This window comes from Rattus rattus, chromosome 4 (genome assembly GCF_011064425.1).
Source record: "Rattus rattus isolate New Zealand chromosome 4, Rrattus_CSIRO_v1, whole genome shotgun sequence".
NCBI classification, from domain to species: Eukaryota; Metazoa; Chordata; class Mammalia; order Rodentia; family Muridae; genus Rattus; species Rattus rattus.
This window is the reverse complement of record NC_046157.1, coordinates 173,038,414-173,052,189: the sequence shown is the minus strand read 5'-3', so window position 1 is coordinate 173,052,189 and position 13,776 is coordinate 173,038,414. Positions and strand designations below refer to the sequence as shown.

Here is a 13,776-nt window from a genome sequence, read left to right as displayed (position 1 = left end):
AAGAGGAGTCACATGAGAAGCAGACAAAAGCTCATGGTGACAGGATTATGTGATACTCTCTGAGCAAGATCAGATATTGAAAATGAATGCTTCCTCTCTCCTCAGGATGCCTGAGGAGAGAAGAGGCAGGAGGGTTGTTATTTCTCAGTGTTCTGAGAAACTTCTTATGAAGGGGGTAAAGAGGGGAGCAGGGCTTCATTAGTAACTTCAGTCTGAGGGCAAGACCAGAATTGACAGCTTAGTGGTTGGGGCTGGCTTACTGGGGATTTAGAACAAACACTAAAAGCTCTACAGAAACAGTAGGGTTGGCTTAAACACAACGTTAGTCATCCATTAGGCTTTTTTTTTTTTTTAAATTGGGGCTGTTAATTATAATTTCTTTAATCATTGTTCTAGAATTTATTTCCTCTATTAATTTCGCTGGCTACAAGTTCCAATTTAGCATCTCAATATAGTTAAATTTAATTTTCCTAAATTGAGAGTAGCTGAGCCTACCAACTGTGGGGGCTTGATTCACTTTTTTAATTTTTCTCATTCACTCCTTTGGTTGGACAGTTGACATAATAGTATTCTACCAAGCTAATTCCAATAAGCCAAATAAAAAGATTTGCCTATGTTTAAAAGTAGGTATTGCCCCTGTAGCCACATCTTGGAGATGACACTTGTAAATAATTGTGCGACATGGAAAATTGTTTAAAAGCATCTTTCAACATAGTAGACAGGATGAAGAAACTCTGCCTCGCTGGTGAGCTGGGGTACTTCTCCTGATAAATAAGAATGGGACTTATTTTCCTGAAAGATTGAAGTAATTAAGGCAAAAATAAATTACCTGGATCAGCGCTTCTCAATCTTCTATCCTCATTAGAATTCTCCAGAGAGCTTTTAAAAATTACAGATCCAGGTCTAGCCTAAACACCGTGAGCTCAGGCATTCTCCTTCTGGAGAGCTCCCCTCAGTGATTCTAATTCATAGTTAAGATTAGAACACAGATTTGAGCATTTAGGAGCAATAAATAAATAGATAAACAAACCCATTAGAGCCAACTCATGTTTTGAGGCAAATAGTGGTTTTGCCTCGGCGTTACTCTGGTTTTAAAGTTCCCAGAGTCCTCGCCTGCTGATTCCCAATGCAAACATTTTCAGGGTAGCTAAGCCCTTCCTAGACCATTCCCAACCTGCTTTTCAGGTTCCACACCGTCTTCATCTCATGGAACTTAAGACCTCCCACAATTCCATGACTTTTCATTCCTTCATTTTTTGAGGCTCTTTTGCTCTTTTGGTAGGACTGTTTAAAGAGCAGATTGGTAACATGGGGTTAAACCCACAACTTTATATGAAACTATTTTCTATGGATTTAAAGTGTGTGTCTTTCAATAGATCTAGCCTCATTACCTAGTAACATGTGTCTAGTTAATATATACTTCTCTTCACATTGTATCCACTCAAGTATTTAAGGGTTCCATTGCTTAGTAAGTCCAATGTCAACACTTAGCTCCAGAGGAGACATTTAATTTAGAATTATTTCTCACAGGCATCTGAGTTCTGTTTTGAACCGTTTCAAATTCTAGTATCTTATTCCAACCACATGAATCATTTTAAGGGAGACCACAACGTACTTTTGTCTCATTAAAATGGGGCCATTCCTATTTGAAATGAAGTGGGAATGTTTAAGATACTAAACCGTGCATGTTCTTTTGATATGATGGCTTTTTACATTCATATGCATTTCTAAGGGGGAAATAAGAGGGTATTACTTCTTTGTCTGTCCCCTTTCAACTGTGGTGTCTTAGGAAGCCAGCTGGCTGGCTCCCGGATACCTGATAGCCCTCGAAGATTCTTTCTCAGGCTCAGCATTTTCCTCAAGAAAGGAGTCTTGAATTCTCCCTAAAGATACACACATCCTTTCAAAGGGTCCAGAATATTTCCTGCATAACTGCCTTTGTCACGTGACTGCCTATTAGAGTTACCATCAAAACGGCCGGGAAAAGAAATCTATCCTTCCACAGCAGAGAAAAAGCTCACCAGCCAGAGGGACGGTAGCCTTTTAAATGAAAACACAAATTGATTTTTAATAGTAAAATTTTATCCTCTGGGTCCTTTAAGTTGTCTTCTTAATGCTGGAATTTGGTGAAAGAAGCAGTGGAGAGCTTCAGAGGGCGTTCTCAAGTTAAACTCTTGGAAATTAGGATGACTAGTCTCTCAGGTGGTGGTTGGCCATGCAGTCTATTGATACGGTTGTAGTTTACATCTGGTCACTCGACATGGACGTTCCGTCAGGATAATTAGGGAAAATCTCCCTCATGCCCAGTAACACCCAGCCTGTGGGAACTGCTTCTCTCCTCTGAAATCTTCACTCATCCTGACCTTAGATTTTCCATCAACCTCCGTGTGGGCTGAGGCTGCTGGCAATGCCCCTGCCGGGTGCGGACTGCAAGCCGACCACTGGAGGGCGTCTGGACGCTTCCAAATTTCTCTGAAGCGCCTGGAAACCCCAGGCCGAGCTTTGCAAAGAGCAGGATGGAGAAAATGATATTTGATTTTATTCGTCTAATATGTGAAAGGGAAAAGACGCAGTGTTGAGAAGGGGAAAAAAGGTAAAGTTCTTTCTTTCTTTCTTGGGTTCGGCCTTCTTACCAGGCCGTATACACTAGAGAACAAAATAAAATGCCTCGGCTGCAGGTCTCGCAGCATCGGGTGTGGGGCTCGCTGCCAGGGCACAGGACCACAGGGGACCGGTCCCGAGGCGCCAGTGCTCCTCGCTCCCAGGAGATGCAGCTCGGCTGGCCTCAAAGGGCCGGGGCCCTGCAAGCTCCTGACTAGCCCAGGAACGCATGGCCTTTTTCAATAATAAAGGCGTTTCCTCCCCTCCCACTATTTCCCTCCCTTTTCTTCTCAGACCGAGTTTAGTTCAGGATTATTTCTGTGGGGTGTGCGTGTGCGTAGCGAACCAGCCCCAGGATCCGCATGGAAAAGGTGTAAAGTACTGATGGGCACGCGCGCTGCATTTATCTCCTTCCAACTGAAGGCTCGCCCTGAATTGTAATCACTTTAAACTGAGATTTTTCTCCGACTCTTCAAAACGTGCTTTCAGAGCATCGCTTTAAAGAAAAGTCCTATTTCCTGCCCCCGAGCCTTTAAATCTCGGGTAGAAAGAGAGGGTTGAAAGGCACAAGAGAGATGCTCAGATTTCCAGATGACCCAGCGCCGGGCAATGCGCGGCGTGAAGAAGAGAGCAGAGGTTTACACGAACTCCGATTTACTCAGGGGCTGCTCCAGCCTGTCCGCGCAGACTTCAGGTCACCTGAGCGATCCCAGAGGTGGCTTTTCGGCTCTCCCTTTGGAGTGGGAGCCAGTTTCTTCCCCATCGAAAGACACCCCCCCACTCCCAAGTCAAAAAGATGCCAAATCACTCCCGAGTCCAGGCGCACTTCAGCAACCAAAGGGTTACTCGTGCTGCCGGGGCTGGGCCGTGGAGAGGGTGCCTCGGCACTCTCAGTAATTCAATTAGTCAGGTTTCAGGAAGGTGGGGCGGGGGTGGGGGGGTGGAGGCGTGGGGAGGGAGGAGATGTGGAAAACGCCTCTTTCTCCCGGAGCAAACCAATCCGGTTAGAGAAAAGAGAAGGGAAAAAAAAAACCGATCTGTAAGCAAACAGCAGGCCTCTCCCTGACTGGTTACTCCGATCACCCCCCCTCCCAAGTAAACTGCATGGGGGGGGGAGTGGAGGGGGAAAAAAAAAGCAGCCCACATGACCTGGGCCGCGGAGGCAGCAGCGCCGGCGGCGCCTCCCCCTGCTCGGTCCGGAGCTCACCCCCGCGCTCGCGCCGCCTGCCAACCCAGCGCCCCGCGCAACACGCCCGGGCGGAGCCCCCCGCCCGCCCACGTCCACGTCCACGCGCGCGTCCTCGCGTGGTGCCGAGGCTGCTGCCGCCTGGGCCGCCGCGGCAGTAGGCTTTACACGCAGGTCATTAGCGAGGGGGCGTGCCTGAGGAGATTTTTTTTTTTTCTCCCATAAAGCATTTTTTCTCTCCTTTCCTTTCCTTTCCCCCCTCCTCTTTTGCAAAACTGACTTTTCCTCCCCCCGTTTCTACTTCTCGCCAGTCTTCCCAACCTCTCCAGGCTGCTCGCGCCGCTGCACTCAAGTTTATTTTCCCGCCTGGGCAGAGGTTTTAGGATTCGCTCGGTGGCTTTCACCTCTCGTTCCTGCTGTGCCTGAGGAGGGAAGGAGGAGGCAGCAGCTCCGGCTCGGGAAGGTTTTCTGATGTAGTCATCGGGGAGGTGCCAGCAGCTCGTGTGTGCTTCCTCTCCCTTTCCTCCCTCCCCGGTTTCAAACTGATTGATGAATCTCTACAAGTTGCTGGGGTTGGGGCCGGAGCGGTCGGAGTCCCAGGGACACTTCTGAGAGCTCCCCCGGGGCTCTCTGCACGCCGCGTGGGGGTTCAGCCTCGCTCCCGGAAGGCGAGCGGAGACTGCCAGCAGCCCATCCCGGACTTGGAGGGCTCCATCCGAAAGTGATTGTTTCCCCTCCCGCCTCGCAGCCCAGCAGTTGGCTTGGCGTCGCCCTGCAGGTTTGGGCATCCCGGCCCCGCCTGGCTGGCTGGTTCACAACCTCTGCTCTTCATTCACTCCGCGGCACCCACACCCGGCCAAGACCAGCGAGCAGGAGAGATCCCCGCGTCAGCCAGCGCCCGGGGGGTGCCATCTCTCGCTGCCTCTGCGGTCGGACTCCTCTGGGGGACCTGCTGGAAGACGTGAAGAGCCAAACTTTTCTTTGAGCTTTTTCCGAAGCAAGACCCGCCGCTCCTCCTCTCCTCGCCCCAGCGCTCGGCTGCGGCTTTGGGCAGTTCCAGGACGCCGGCAGAGCCCGGCTCGCCCATCCAGACCGCCACCTTCTTCTGCGCACCTCCGGGTACCGCAGTCCCCAGGACTCCAGCAAGGCTTGCCGGGGGTCGCCCGGCCGAGGTACAGAAGGGAGGCTCCGGACAGCTTCCAGCCTCCTGGGGCCACCAGCGTGAGGACGCCACCCCCTCTCCGCCCCCCCTCCGCACAGCGCCCTCCTCCTGCAGTTTCTCTCCGGCCGCCAAAGTAACTTGGAGCAAAGCGGGGCGCACGGCGAGGGCCCAGCGCGGCGGAGGAACCCCGTGCAGACCGCGGCGCCGACACTGAGCCGGGCCCGGCGGGCCGGTGTATGTCTCCCCGCGGCCGCGGCGCTCAACTCCCGGTGACTGTGCAGCGCGCGCCGCCGCCTGCCCCGACCCGCGCTGCCGCCGCCCGGCCCCGCACGCACCTCCCTCTCCCGGGGTGACCGGCCTGCAGCCGCCGCCCGAGACACAGCTCCGCACCCCTTCCCCCGCCCTCGCCGCCGCCACCGCACACACGCACGCGTCTCTCCGTCTTGTGATTCTTCTCCCCTCCCGAGCCCTTCAGTGGGGGGTGCGAGTTTGTCCCCCCCAGCCCACTGCCTTCTTCTCTCTCTTCCTCCTCCTCTTCCTCCCGCGCTCGCCGCGCGCCTCTCGCCCCCTTCGTCTTATTTATTCCTATTTATTTGGCGTCCGCTCTCTCCGTCTGCCCCTCTCCCTCCCTCCCCCTGGATCCCCGCTCTCTCCCCGGAGTGGCGCGTCGGGGGCTCCGCCGCTGGCTAGGCGTGATGCTGCACGTGGAGATGTTGACGCTGCTCTTTCTGGTGCTCTGGATGTGTGTGTTCAGCCAGGACCCGGGCTCAAAGTCGTCGCCGACCGCTACGCCGTCTACTGGAACAGCAGCAACCCCAGGTAAGGTGGCCGGGGCGGGGGCGCCGAGAGCTCGGGCTCCGCGGGCCTGGTTCGGGAGCAGGGGACACGGCGGCCGGGAGCGGCGCGCACCAGCCGCAGGCAGCGCGCGCCCTCGGAGCCTGCGTCGCCAGACGCCGCTGGCCGCCCGGCGCCGGCGGGAAGCGCTCGCTCCGCGCCGCTCTTTGTTAACCACGGCGGCAGGGCAGGCGGCTGCTCGCAATCCCCAGGGCTGTGCGGAGCCGCTGCCTCGGACCCGGTGCAGGGGAAGACACGGGAGTGGGCGGGAGCCCCGCACCGGGGACATCACTTCCCAGCCGGGGAGATTGGCCCGCACCTCCGGATCCCGGCTTCAGGGCTTGGGTGCTGGTAGCCTCGGGTGCGTACCGCGGATCAGGTCCTCCCTGGAGCCCGGGGGCGCAGGGCTGGGGCCGAGACCCTGCCAAATAGCATCAAAGTTTTTTATTTTTTATTTTATTTTATTTTTTGATTTAAACACAATTCCTTCTTTTCCCTCCTTGCGCACATAGAGAGCGCGCACCCGTTAGAGGGAAGCGAAGGGGGGTGGTTGGGTGGGTGGGTGAGTGGGAAGCGGAAGCTTTAGTGTTTAATGTTCTTTTTAACTGCGAGATTCGGTGACCTCCTACCCCCCATATAAACCGCCACCCCCCAAGTCGGTTTAGGCCCATCGCGCTTGGCGCTGGAAAGGATTCTTCCAGGTCGGGCACCTTCCTTTTCCCCCCAATGGGCTTAAGGTGCCAGAAAGTTTGATCGAATGCCGGGTTACGTCACGAGTGCAGAGCGAGCCGCTGGAGTTGGCGAGCCGGAAGGTGGGAGCCTTCGCCCCCGGGGCCTGGCGCTGCGCTGCTGGAGGGACCCGCGCGGTTACCTGTGACAGCGCCTCGGCGACCCCGAAGCCTGCAGGCTCGGCAGGAGGCTGGAGGCGGGCGCCGGGGACTGCCCTAGCGCACGCTCTGGGCCCCAGCCAGCCGCTGCTACCCTGCGATCCTGGACCCCGGAGAGGGGAGGAGGGTCATCCCCAGCGCCAAGCAGACCTTTTCGGGTCCGGGCTGTTCCCAAACCTTACTTTCTCCCGGATCTGGACCCAGCAGTCGGGCCGCTGGGCCCACATCGCTCTCGGTTTCCAGCTGTGGGCTGGTGGTATTGGTGTGTTGTCCTGGGAGGGAAGCAGTGTTGCTTGTACCTAGGATCACAGGTTTTTCTCTGGGCTGAAGTGGAAGTTGCGAGAAAAGAGGCGGGAGGCCGAGGACTGAGCCTGGGGTTGTGGCGCATCTAACGCTCTAGGCGAGGGGGCCAGCGGATGCTTCTGATTCAGTTTCCCACCAGCCCTTTCTAGCGCCTCCGGCTCTCGCTCCGTTATAAATTCCGAGGTTTCCTCGGTTGACGAGGGTCAGTCAGCAGGGACGAAGAGCAGATTTCTCCAGGAACGCTCAGGATTGCCCATCCTAGGGAGAAATCGCCCCACCCTGTTACTCCGGCCCAGTCACGCCCAGGTAGCCTAAAGTGCCTGCCTGACCTAAGTGGAGACAACCCTGAAAGTTTGCCTTTTAAATAAAAAAGGGGTGTCATGGGGTGGGAATTAGAGTAGGAAGCTATTTCCTCTTTGACATGACACTAGCCACTCTTAGGAAAAGAGAAAGAGAGAACCTCTGTCCCAGAATATGCCTTTTATTAAGGCTGACAAGACAAACAGGGCAAGGTTTACATTTGCAATGGTGTTAAAAGCAAGTCTAATTACGTCGCTTGGGGGTAGGCACCTTGGACTTTACTGGGCAGCGTGTGTGGAACATCAGTTTATGTTTGTAAACTTAAATGATTTATCCAGTAAAGTAGAGCCAGTTATTTGAATTTTACTCTTCGTCACTCAAAAAAATTTTTTTTTTAGTGGGGTCTTTTTTGTCCTGGTATTCATTCATTAGAAAGGTGGCTGTCTCGGTTTGCCTTGGGTTAGGGCAGAGGAAAGCATCAGCTAGCCCGGTCTTCCCCCCTTTTCACCTGTCAAGCTAGGCTCAGTAAGTTGCTGGACATTTGATCTCAGTTTTATGCTTTTGATACCGTTGTTTGGTTTGAGATTAGCAAATTGATTTTTGTCATAGGTCATGTTTTTTAATAGATCTGCCCTTCCTAAAGAAAACTTTCTCTCAGGATGCCACGGTAGGTTGAACCTGCTGAGTTATAATCTGTAGACTTTTAAAATACCAAGAATAGTCTTAAACCAGCATGCCAATTCGCAGGCTGTGAAAATAACTCTCGATCTGATGATGAGCAGTCTGATCGTATCCCAGAGAAAGAACCAGGGACCTTTCTCAGATCCAGCATTTAATAGTCTTACCGATTTATGGAGGCATTTATCGTGGTATGTTGCTGCATTAAAACTAACTTTAAAAAGTAAGTAGTGATAGGTAGTTTTAATTCAGATTTATTAATTGAAATGCATTTTTTTGTGTGTGCATCAGGAAAAGTCAGTCTGATGTAACCAAAAGGCACAAATACAAAATAAGTAATTTCAAAGAAAACCCAGCACTTCGTTACAGAGATAGAAAACAATTTCACAGAACTTGTATGGGTTTGTTTAGTATTATAAATTAAATGTACATTTTCATCGACATCATGGCTTTGTAATGTTGGACCCGACTTTTGGCCATCTATAGATTCTGCTAAGTTAGTAAACAGACTCCAGCCTCTGGAAAATACGTGGACATATTACTTGCAACTTAAATTTTTTTTTTTTAACTAGAAGCTTGGTGGACACCAAAGTTTAAATTGGTAAGAATGGATAATTTCTGTCCACAAAGTAAATGGAGCAGATTCTGCTTGAAGCTGTGTTTATTTAGGTTGAAATAAAACCAAATATATCTTGGTCATCTTCAGGAAGCAGCTCACTCTGTACTGGCTCTTGAAGTCACTTCTGTGGCAGATAGAATTTTGTCTACTGTATAGAATTTATGTCTACTGTATCTTTACTGAGTTTGTGTTGATGCCCTATCTGTAAGTCTGTTATTTCAAGGAAATATAAACTCATATCCTGTCCAAATAGGGTTCCAGTTGGAGCCTGTCCTCCAGTGGATATTTAGATTTTAACTGTTGCTAACTATTGTTGCCTGGATTTATTGGACAGTGAACCCAGCTGATTTTATGCACCAAATTGGCACAAATCTAGGAAATAGCACAAATGTGTGAACTAGGGACTGAGAAGTATCCATATAAACAGGGCTACTATGTCACACTTGCCAAAATGTATCCTTCACCTTTCTCAAATTCAAAGGGTGCTGGAGTTTCACCTAAAAGTGTGGACAGTCCTCTTTAAAGGGTCGCCCTGCATTCTGAGCTGGCCTGTAAGGGAATCATCTGCATGGTGAAAATCTAACTCAAAGGGAGTTTAACTATTTAAGTTAAAACCATAGAAAGCTTCAAAGAACTTTTAAAAGATAACTTACAATAATAAAACTTTATTTGCCTTCCCCCTTGGTAGCTACGCCTACACAAATAGACAAGGCTTAATATTAGGGACACGTCCGTTAACCTGGAGATTGCTGCAAACAGTTCGATGCTTCCAACAAATACTCTCGTAAGCACTTGTGTGGATCCTGGAAAGTCGCTCTTCGGTTTCTCTGTTTGCCAAAATGACTCCAGAGTCATGAAACAGATCTCTCGATTTGTATTGTAGATAAGGGCGTGGAAAAAAATATTGATGATGGTTGCAAATATAACTGATGTTCTCCTCAACCTGTGTTCTGCTACGGTTTGAATATTATCAGCCTGAGAGTTCATTTCCTTAATATGAGTAATATCATGGAGACTACTGAGCCTACCAAGTTGCTTCTGTTGTTGCATCCATCCATCCTTCCTCTCTCTCTTTCTTTCTTTTTTTCTTCCTTTCTTTCTGGAACTATACGAAGCATCTCACGTAAGAGTGATGACTCATCATTTAGCTGTGTCTCCATGTGTAGAGTTCTAGAGAGATTAGTAATGTGGGTTATCAGTCCTGAATGCTTCTTCATGTGTGGGACCTATGCGCATAGATAAATAGAGAGAAGTGCTAATAGTTTTCTAAGAATATTCCCTTGAGTACTTTTCTTTCAGAATTTGGTGGTTCATTTTTTTTTTTTAAATCTGAACCATCATTAGTTTGGTCCTGTATGCCAGAATGCTGGCACCGTCCCTTTCCCATTGACAAATAAATGAAGTCATCAAGGTTTGAGATCTAGGAACTAGTTGTGAGGAGAGAGGAAAGGTTTATTTTCATTTCCAGTGGGCTCTCTGGCTGAGTTTGTAAAGGACTTCTTTATTTTTGAAGTTTAAAAATTTTAAAGGGATGTCTGTATGTTCAGGACACATTTCCTCTTTAAATAGATGGCATCATGTAAAAATCTAACTCCGAGTTTCAGAGCCTATGATCTATCATTTTATTTGCTGTGTTGGGACCATTTTATCGTTTTGGTATTTATATCAGATTCTACGTTAGGCTGCTAACCTGTGTCTTTGCATGTGTCCATTAATAAGAGATCTGCAGTCTACAGTGGTCTTTCTCCCTCCTCTCCCCTTTAAATATAGGTATTTGCAGAAGAAGTCTGCTCTTTGGTTTTTGGCTTGTCTCTCCTGGAGTTTTACAGGGTTAAGTTAGCTAAGGACTTTATTATTTCCCAGTCATTGTGTGCACTATTTTATATAGGCACACTAAGCTATCAGAAAGCACATGCTGTCTGCTGTTAAGGCGACCGGCCTATCATTGCTGTGGGAGGCAGCTGCACAGGCTCATTCCACATTTCCAATATGAAACCGATGACTTTAAACTAGGAGTGACCAAAGATACCAGGACAGTGTTTAGTGATTCACTTCTTCTGGTGTGTGATTTGAATGGTATAAACCAGGATGTTTTGTGGCCGATCCCCAGTAGGGCTTTGTGCCTGTGAAAACAGGCAGGTTTAGATGGAACCCTTAGCTATTTGGGGCAAATTAACTTCCTGGATTTTCTGCTGTTTAATCTTGCAAAATACAGGCATTTCACTGCAGTCTCCCCATTGGCCTGGTTTCCTGTTGGACAGCGACAGATCAAGATGGCACCTCCCTTCTCTCCTGTTGCTATGAACTGAGCAAAGCTACCAGCTTCACGCTGGGCCAGGAAAGTGAATGAATACAATTAGTCCTTCAGGAGTCCTGGGCTGTGCTAGCTGGGGAACAGAAGATGCCAAAATAACTCTAGAGAAAGAAAGGGAGAGAGAGAGAGAGAGAGAGAGAGAGAGAGAGAGAGAGAGAGAGAGAGAGAGAGAGAGGCAGAGAGGCAGAGAGACAGAGACACACAACATAAGAATATATTTAGAAAAAAATGTCTATAGCAGCGCTTGGTGCATTGTTTATTTTTCAACAGAAACCATTTGCTTAATTTTTGAAGAAGACTCTATTCTATTCTATGCCTTTTTTTCTGATTGTTGCGAATAACCCCAAAGCTATAAGGCTTCTAAAAGGTATGATCTCTTCAGTAACAAACCACTCTGTGGTGATTCAGCCCACAGTATTGATTCTTCTCTTCGTAAGTAGTATATAAACTATTAGAATAACAGCATAACTTTACAGTATCCGTGTCGTAAGGAAGCCTGTGTCCCCTCAGCACACTGGGGAGGGCAGTTCTTGTCCTTTGCCCTGGACAACTCACTCAGATCAGTCTTCTGAACAGAGAGGGGGGAAAATTGTCTTTTGATCAGTTCTGACAAATAACACCTTCCTATTCAGGCCTAAGAACTTCAAAGAGGGGAGTGCGAGCAGCGAGATATTAACACTCAACTTTTAATAATTTGTCTTACCATAGTGGTCTTTGCCAAACGCCAATAAATTACTGTCTCTTTGAAGGGCCTGATTTATATTTCTCCATTTGTATGTTAGTCTGCTGCTCAACCCATGTCCTGAGATGTTTTGTAGAAAAGTTTCTTGTGATTAATGTGAACCTCCAGTGTTTCTGAACAGGATATTACTCAATACTAGAAAGTCTGCTTTCTCCCCCCCCCCCCACACCTCTTAAATTTGCTTGCATTGTGTGTTTTCAAAATGTAGTCAGTCACGAGCAAGTCTGCACAGGGACACAGAACCACTCGGTTTAAAAGTAAACATTAATAATGCAAACTTCCTCTGCTAAAATTATCACGCATATTTCTTATTGAGGAGCAGTCGTGTGTTTTGGTCTTCTGGATGGTCTATAGCTCTGGTTACTCTCTCTCTCTCTCTCTGAAGGATGACTGTGGGGCTCCCGAAGTCTGTGTACCGGCCATTTACTTGTAGAACATTTGTCTGAACACAAACTCTTGATTTTTGAGCTTTCTGGGTCTAGTTTTCAAACAGTGAGCCATACGTTTCCACAAAACATGACTATAAAATACTGGAAACTCAGCTCCTACTGAACTTACCTAGTGGCTGTAAGACTGTGGGGATGGCTCGCACAGCTTTCATTCAGGTGGGTTCTATCAGCCTCAATAAGGAAAAGTAAACCTTTGTCATCTTTAGACACATCCTTCAAACAACTGACAGTTGACAGGCTGAGGAAAATGTTACTGTCAGGTCTTATTTTCCCCTCAAGTGAGGAATAAAAATAGGTTCAGATGATTTTTTTTTTTAAAAAAATGTGTTTAAAAGTTACTTCGAAATGGAGGGAAATATTTCTAATTTTTAGGTGGAAGTCATGAAATTAACCCGCGCGTACTTCAGGGAAGGTCAGTGAAGTGAGTTTCAAGGAGAGATTCTGAGCCGTTAATTTCCTATGCTTTCACTCTTCAGAAGTCAGATGCAGTTGAACCGATGGCGTATTGCAGGGTGTTTTGATATCGGGTCCTTACGAGATATGAATTGATAGTATTCCCACTGCGACTCAGCCAGTGACCTGGCTTTCACGGCCGGTGACCAGGATTTGGTATGAAAACAGGAGTGAGAACTTACCCATTTCTGAGGTATCTGCGCCTTCACGCACATGCGTGTAGGCATTGGACAGTTGTGCTGTTCGCACACAAAGGTTGGGCCAGTTTGAGAAATGCCTTTGTGGCTAATACTCATAAGTATCCGTACAGGGTGCTGGGTGCATCCCCAGGCGGAAGCCTACCAACGCACGGGCGTTGGAGTAAGACCAGAGTCGCATTTCTGCATTCAGAAAAGCTGGTTTTGGATTCCAGCATCTTTCTTTTCTTCCCCCCCTTTCTCAAAGCAGCCATCTTGTTTTAAGGCCGATTTTATTTCTCTCGTGAAAATTGTCTGGAAATGAGTAGGGAGGGGAGAGGTCTAAACCTCCAAGCGTGCATTTTTCGTGGGACTCTAAGCGAGAAGGGATTATCTTATTTGCAAAGCCACAAATGTGTTGTCTTTCTGTGCTCAGTTGACAAAAGGACGTATTAGATAGTGTTAACACACTTAGCTGAGGTGTATCATGCGTCAGATGCTAGGCTGTACCGTGATTCCTTAGGTACTTCTCTCTTTAGGCTTACGATCATTGCTAATGTCCCTGCCGTCACCCCATCCTCTGCCTTTTCTTTCTGCTGACCCAACTGAGAAGTTCTTCCTATTGTTTGATATCAGCCCCTTCCCTCCCCCCACAACCCTAGCAGAATACACATAATTGTATGTGTTACCAGGTATCTTTATGCGTAAGAGGCAAGGATAGAAATGTAGATGCCTCCCGAAATAAAACATTTATAGGCTTTGAGAAGCACGGTGTGAAGTTAGAGCCCAGGCGCCCCTTTAAACACAGCATATATATATATATATATATATATATATATGTATATATAAGCTTATATGTATATATATACATACACACATATGTATACACACACATATATATGTATATATACATATATATGTATATGTATACGTATATGTATATATAAAATAAGCAGTTTTTTGAGGGTACCAGAAGAGAACTATTTCAGAGGTGACACACATTGGTTGCTGAAACTCGTGAGATCCTACCAGCTGAGTCTGCTGTGTTTCCTACCGTGTTCTGTATTTCTGG

At 48.2% G+C, this 13,776-nt stretch overlaps 1 protein-coding gene across 1 annotated transcript in view; it reads left to right on the top strand.

The window, feature by feature from the left end:
- Window positions 1-5,195: 5,195 nt before the first annotated feature.
- The window catches only part of Efna5 (ephrin A5), a 276,729-nt gene continuing 268,148 nt past the window's right edge, over window positions 5,196-13,776 (top strand). The window contains 2 exon segments of the mRNA XM_032901711.1: window positions 5,196-5,720; window positions 5,723-5,768. Coding sequence (XP_032757602.1) covers window positions 5,645-5,720; window positions 5,723-5,768 — 122 coding nt within the window. The 5' untranslated portion in view covers window positions 5,196-5,644.